The following is a 7,727-nucleotide window of genomic DNA, read 5'->3' as shown; positions in this document are numbered from 1 at the left end:
AGACACCTTTAAAAATGAAATATACTAGAAGGAATAGAAAAAAATCTCTTGAAGGGATTCCCTGCCCACAAGATGCCCCTCCTGAACTATCCCTCAGTCTTGCTTTCCTACTTAACCTGGCTGTGTCCCCTGTCACTGCACTCCCTGATCCTGTCAAAACAAACAACTACAGGGAGAAAAAACAAAACAAAAACATTAGTGCCAGGTCCTTGGTGCTCTCTGAGCTTGAACTGTTTCATTACCAAACTTGTTTTGTCATTAGTACAGGTCATCCTCAACTTACAACAGTTCGTTTAGTGACTGTTCAAAGTTACAGCAGTACTGAAAAAATGACTTATGACCATTTTTTATACTTACAACCATTGCAGTAGCCCATAGTCACGTGATCCAAATTCAGATAGTTGGCAACTGACTTGTAACTTTGAACAGTCACTAAATGAACTGTTGTAAGTCAAGAGCTGTTGTAAGTTAGAACAATTAACCAGTGGAACAACCTGCCTCCAGAAGCGGTGAATGCTCCAACACTGGAAGTTTTTAAGAAGAGACTGGACAGCCATTTGTCCGAAATGGTATAGGGTTTCCTGCCTGAGCAGGGGGTTGGACTAGATGACCTCCAAGGTCCCTTCCAACTTTATTATTATTATTATTATTATTAATATTACTATTATTATTATTATTATTATTATTATTATTATTACTCCCTCTAGAACCCAAATCAAAGGGAAAAGCCCATCCTCCACCTCCAAGATAGAGTTGGCTGTTCTTTGAGATAGAAAAAAAAAGGAAAAGGCCAGAACTGGCCTGATCTGTCATGTCACAAGGCTTTAAGACATTTAACAATCAATATGATCATCATGTGAGAACGTAGCTGTAAGTGAAACAGACTTTCTGTGATATGATTAATCCTGCTCACTTTGCTGCATATTTCATATTTTTATGAGTTCATTTAATCGCTCAACAATAAATTATCTTCCAAATGGTAAAAAGCAATATTTTGTTCCAGTTTTCTGGATAAAGAAAATGTACTTTCTACATTAAAGTTTAAAGTCTAAAGACATGGAAGTCTGAAAAGAAAATAAGTACAGCACTGTAATGCTGGGGTTCAGAACCCAAATATCTTTTTTTATGTTATATAATATACAAAATGGTGATTTGGATTAAGGTTGGCCACTTTCCCACAAGCGCCTCAAGAGATACTGAAGTGAAGCAGATGCTTATAAATCTTTGCAAGAGACAACATTTCTCAAGAGTTAGTGTTCTGGCCTACACTAAAAATAAAATATCAAAAGCTTGTATCTTTATTCAGGTATTGGTCATACATTTATTAATTGCACTTGTAGACACAGAAACCAGAAACAACCTTTTTTATTTAAAAAAAAAACAATTGAGATTTCTTTTCTTTATTTTAGCTTCTGATTCCAGTTGTGCCAAATCCAAGAATAACAGAGACTGTGGCATTTGCATTACTTATTTTTGTTAATTTAACAACATGAGCCAATGCTACCCACATAGCATTATGAATACAATACTGTAATGACTGCTCTTACTCAGCTAAGCTTACTCTCCTGTTTATGTAAAGACTGCATAGTTTAGAGGATGGTAAGTCCGTATTACACAAAGACCCAAGTAGAAACAAACACAGCTTGCCTTCCATGGTGCTTGTTTCTTTTCCTGTTCCTGAATTAAAATGTCTTCTACTGCCTCTCCCATATGTAGCTGAAAGCAAACATGACAAAACAGCATATTGATTACTTGCATGAATATTAATACTGATGTTGAGGGTATCCTCATTACTTTAAGGATCTCCTAACTCTGGTCAAGATTAGCATTGATTAAGCTTCATTGAAAGAATGAGATTTTATTTTCTTCAATCTGGAATGGATGGTCAAAATCAAACACATGTGCTATCTTAAAATTTGAAGCCAGTGAGGAAAAGGCAAACAGATTGCTTCCTGAAATGACATGGGCCTGAACAGACCATTGCTGAAAAAGAAGAGCTGCCCTTAGATAGATTAATACATTTTTTCCCAACTATTATTTTTCCTGGTCAGGAAAGTAATCTGATACACTGAAGAAACTTTGAAGAAATGAAAAGAACAGAAAACAAAGCCAAGCTTAATCCCCCAACTCTACATCCATAAAATCAGTGATGTGAGGACTCTGCAAATTCAATAGTTTTCCTCTTTGGAGGGGTACCAAGTTAAAAGCTCCTTCTTATCCAGTAGATTCATTGCACCACCGAGCCAATAATTCTTTCCTACACTCAATGAAAGGCCTGGCTGATAGCCAGACAGGGACTCCATCTATTTTACTATTGTGCAGAAGAAAAGATCGATACTGTTCTTGATAGAAGACAGCGCCCTAGGTGGGAGGATGAGCAACAGCCACAGTGTGAGAAAAAGACAGCCTGAGCACGAAAGACCCAGCCTGCATTATTCTGTGAGCTTCCACATGGACTGAATTGCATTTGTGTCTCGGGGAGGGAGGGACTGTGCATGATGGAAAGAATCTTGCAATGATCAAGGTCTCTACCTCCCGCCAGCAAACTTTGGAATGCTTGCCAGATGGAGAACCCCAGCTTCAAAAGCCACTTTCATTTTCAGTGGCTTACAGGAATACCTACTAAGGGATCCATCAGAAGAAAAACTGCATACCAAGTCATCTGTACTATCCTGCATGCTTCTTATTATCAATGATTTTTCAGATAATCAAATACTCTGAGGTATTCACAATTCAAACTACATGTCACTGCACTGCCATATAAATTGTTAAAATATTACCTTTCGTGTTTTCCACGTTCCCAAGTCTTCACGGGTATAAAACAGAGGCAACCACTTATTTTCTAATCTCCTCTGGGCATATTTTTGAACGTCTAACAAGATCACAGGAGCAACGTGTTCATGAAGTACTTGCCCCCAGCCTCCATGTGACTTCATAACCTAGTAAAAATATCCAGGGGACCACAAAATGTTCAACAGTAAACAAAGTCAGTTTTAGATTACCGAGCAATTACTAAGGCAAAACAAGTGAGGAAAATCCAAATTTCATTTAAAATTGATTTGATATTTAAAGTATGCTATGCACTGCCTTAACAGGGTGGCGGTCTGAAAAAAAAAATCAAAAATTCCAATTAAAGTAAAACAATAAAACAATTATTTCTAAAAATGTTAAATAATAAAACCGATAAAACACTTAGGGAACTTAGATAATCAAATATTTCTTGAGCTCCTTCCTAAATTGTAACGAAGAGGGGGATTGCTTCAGCAATAATGGGAAACATTCCCCAACTAGGCCTTTTCATGCAGAAAGCAACATTAACCAGAGATGCTCAATATATCTGTCAGGACCCACCAAACCTGCCCCATTGATAATCCAGAAATATAGAGGGGATGTTTAGGAGTAAATAGCTTGGTACTAAGCTAATACATGATTTTAACCATCATATGGTCTTTATTTTATAGCCCAGTGTGTTTTGAATTAAAGAAGTCCTTTTTCAGAGCTACTGTGTCTATAAATCAACTTCAGCTTTTAAGGGAAAGAATTTCCACTGTAATAGAGTGTTCATAAAATCCTTTAATTACTCTCTATTATATACAGATAAAAGAATGTCAGCTCCTTACTAGATAATCTGTCAAATCTAGGTCAACATTTGCATCTGTTGTCTTCCTTATAAGTTGGTCTACCCCACCCACCCCATCATGCCAGGTACACCTAAACCATGCTGAATGTAAATGATGGAGGTCATAATCCAACTCAGTGTAGGAAAGATGGTTACAGTATAAGCATAGTTTCCACCTAATTGGAAAACACCTGTTTCCACCTACAGCTAAAATGAACATAACCCACATTGATAAAATGCACAATGTCTATAAATTGTCATCTAAAATAACTTTTTGTTATTATGTATAAGAAGATACTCAAAAGGAAATCTTGAGCAAGAATCTCATTTTATATGTCTGAGATATTTGAATTTTGGTTACTATCCTATAATATTTTGGCATTTTCCCTCTCAGATCTCCTTTATTCTTATTGATCTCTGATTCTAAAATACACCATGAGACCTGATTTTTTCCAAAACAACAATAGTGACTTATTAAGTTTATATGCCACCCAGCTCCCAATGACTTCCAAAGCCAAAGTACCGTAAGATAATTTTACTAAATCAATTCATTTATGCACATTTACTGTATTTCCAAAGCATAGACATATATAACTCCAGGCCTACACACTAGCTAATATTAAACATGTTTAATAAGAAAAATATGTTAATTTCAGCAATCTTACAAGTAGGGGTGAAATTCTCTAATTTTAGAACCATTCAGTAATTTCAGGCACTCTTTTCTTTCTTGCCAAGAATGAAATATTTCTCTTCATGCAATATAACTGAATATATATTTTGAACGCAACTGCAACTAAAGGAGACCTTTAGAGTAATCAAGAGCCAACAACACCCTTTCAGAATTTCAGAGTGAAAAGTTCTTTGCCTGCTCAGTAAATAGACCATGCCAGGGGGAGAACTACCAGATCCTGAGCCCTCCCATGAAGGAAAATTTGGATATACTTTTACATATTAATTTGCACAGCATATATTTTATATGCATATTCATGTTTATAATATTTGCAACTATGTGTATATTCATTTGCTAAACATTTTAATCTCTTGACTGCAAAAACCTCAGCTCATATCTTTGGTTTCTAATAGTTATCTAAATATCTAATATTTTGAAGTAATGTGTAATACCTTTTCTCATCATTTATATATATATAAAATCATCCTGGTCATTGTTGTTCCAAAGATGCTTTTTCCAAAGGGCAACTAGACTTTCTTGGGGTCTTTTTTGAAAAAAATTCACGTCTCATTCAGGAAGCTTCTTCATTTCAATTCAGTTCTTCTTCAGAACTGAAGAAGCTTCTTGGATGAGAAGTGAAACATTTTCCAAAAAAACTTCCCAAGAAAGTCCAGTTGCTTTTTGGAAAAAGCACCTTTGTAACACATTAGCCAGTGCATACATTTTAGTCTTAAACTAAGCTACCATATCAAGATAGGCACAGATTATCCTATTTTGGATACATTATGTAAAGATCTTTGAAGAAGACTGTAATTCTAGGAAAGGTGGAAGGAAAGAGAAGGGGACAACCAGCAGAAAGGTAGATGGGCTCAATTACAGTGCTGATGGATAGACCTGAAAGGACAGATTGTCACAGAAAATTGATCTACATGGTTGTTATGAATCAACAACTTGATGGCACAATTCCTGAAATCACCATGATCTTCAAATACTTATTCTGCTGCCATCTACCGGTCATCTGGATTTTGCAGCCCAAATTATGACAGTCTAGGGAAACATTCTTTTCTTTATATCAGGGATGTCAAACTCACAACATCACATGACATGTCGCAACGTATTGTGACTTTTTTGCCATTGCCAGCAATGGGGTGGGTGCGGTTTCACTATGATGCATCTGGCCTGCGGGCCGGCAGTTTGACATCCCTGCTTTATATGGAACAGTATGTACCTTTGCAATCTACTTAATCTGCATGGGTGTCATTCACTGCTTCTATGGGGCTGCATTTTGAAAAAAACAACTTCTACATAGAAGTCTGGTTTTATTTTAATGGCATCAGATTAAACGAAAACACAATGCATATTGGCCACCAGGAAAAATATTGCTTAGTACGAAGGACACAACTCAGCAATCATATGTTAAAACTAACTGAACCAGCAGCATGTTCTACTAACATTTTAAACGCAGCCAGTTACCTGCTCTTGTTCTTCTTTTGTAGCTGGGCTGTCAGGTCCAAAGAAATATTTCTTGTTTAGATATTTCTTTTTAATGTCTTTAGATTTTTCATCTCGTTGTATTTTATTTTTGTGTAACATTCTTCTGAACTGCTCAATGTCTATCCAGCACAGGAGGTCCACACTACAAAAGAAACAATATGTTTTAATCACAGCATCATAAATATTACTTCACACCAAGGATGGGTGAGGTTGGAGGAGATGGTCACCATCTACCATCTACCATCTACCAACATCACCAGAAAGGACAGATTTCCCCTCCCCCCCTTTTAAAACTATTTTAGGCTGAAGATGAAAACAAGTACAGGAGGCCTCTAGCAAATAAATTGTCCCTATCCTCACCTTAAATTACCCCATCCCCATCCTCTGAAATCACCATTCTCCTAAGTGGCTTATATTCTTATTCATAATTCTTCAGGCATACAGATATATCCAAATGAAATTCTATAATCTGAATAAACATGCATAGAATGGCACTGAGTAATTATTGTATGCAGCAAGCACTTTACCACTCAGACCAAGCAATTCTTCCACATAGTTACAGGAGCCATGAAGGTGAATTGACAACTTCTACAAGCTCTTTAATATGATAAAGACAAGATCACTGGTGATGTCACCAGCTTCTATGAACTTGTCCACCTTTTCAAAGTTATGGTATTATATAAAATGAAAGGAAATCCCCATGTAAGCTACCTGGAATTCTTGGAGGAAAGGTGGGCATAGAAAGCTAATAAACAAACAAACAAACAAACAAACAAACAAACAAACAAACAAACAAACAAACAAACAAATAAATAAATAAATAAATAAATAAATAAATAAATACTGAGGTTGACCTCCAGTGACTATGGATGTATTTATGTATCCTTGGCAATAACATGGAAGAAATTTGTCATACCTTCCACAGGAACAATTTTCAACTTTCTAGTCTAACTATTTAACCTGTGATTCCTGTTTAGCTTCCAAACCTGGGTAAGGTCTGCCACAGGCTCTTTTGCTGCCACGTATTGAGAGAGTGGAATTATAGGAGATGGAATTATAGGAGATTAAAAAAACAGCAGGAACAGCATCTTCCTGATTTTTGCTGAATTTATAAAATGTAGGAGGGGGGTAGCTGAGTCTTGGATGGGACACCATGAGGAAAACCCAGGAGGACTATAAGTCAGACTTGGAAATTGCAAAATGTCCTGCAAGAAGCCAATAGCAAATCACTTCTATATTGTGGGCAATAAAAGTAATGGCAATGCCCAGAAGTTGACATTGGTTTAATTGCAACAACAGATGTAAAATTATTACTATGGCGATTAATAAATCTTTTGGTATTGTTTAATAGCTGTTGCCTTATTAAAGCAACATTTCCACCTTGTAACCTTCATGAATTGTATTCCAGTTCCAAGAATTTCCTAACCTGCATGGCCAAACACATCTGGAAGGTGCCATGTTAGAGAAAGATATATTAATAGCTTCCTAAATGGAACAGACTGCTTATAGCAGAGGTGCCCAACCATTTGGGCACCAGGGACTGGTTCTGTGGAGAGAGGTTTTTCCGTGGACTGGAGGGTGCATGATTTTGTGTGCTGCCTGCATCTCCCGGACGGAGCTTTGCTTGTTTGTGCAGCCCAGTTGCTGGCATGCCGTGGCCCAGTACTGGTCCATGGACCAGGCTTATAGCCACTACAACTATATGATTACACTAGACCAGGGGTAGGCAACCTTTATTTATTTATTTTTTATTTATTTTATTTAATTTATATGCCGCCCTTCTCCCGACAGGGACTCAGGGCGGCGCACAACATATTTAAAACCAGAACATATATACAATCCCCCCCTTAAAACCGAATTAAACCGAATTTTAATGTTGCGTCTTCCGAATATTTAAAACCCAATGTAAAATCCACCCTAGGTCAGGTCCGCTTGCTGGAAGAG

General features: G+C 36.9%; 1 protein-coding gene across 1 annotated transcript in view; it reads right to left on the bottom strand.

The window, feature by feature from the left end:
- The window catches only part of RGS22 (regulator of G protein signaling 22), an 80,882-nt gene that overhangs the window by 10,245 nt on the left and 62,910 nt on the right, over positions 1–7,727 (bottom strand). Inside the window, exons 19-21 of the mRNA XM_029283656.1 lie at positions 5,763–5,925; positions 2,781–2,939; positions 1,639–1,716 (exon numbers count right to left, since the gene is read on the bottom strand). Of these exons, the coding sequence (XP_029139489.1) occupies positions 1,639–1,716; positions 2,781–2,939; positions 5,763–5,925 (400 nt within the window). The remainder of the gene's footprint in view (positions 1–1,638; positions 1,717–2,780; positions 2,940–5,762; positions 5,926–7,727) is intronic.

The sequence above is a fragment of the Protobothrops mucrosquamatus genome, unplaced genomic scaffold (assembly GCF_001527695.2).
Source record: "Protobothrops mucrosquamatus isolate PMUCROS unplaced genomic scaffold, P.Mucros_1.0 scaffold_69, whole genome shotgun sequence".
Classification (NCBI taxonomy): Eukaryota; Metazoa; Chordata; class Lepidosauria; order Squamata; family Viperidae; genus Protobothrops; species Protobothrops mucrosquamatus.
This window is presented reverse-complemented; position numbering and strand designations above follow the sequence as displayed.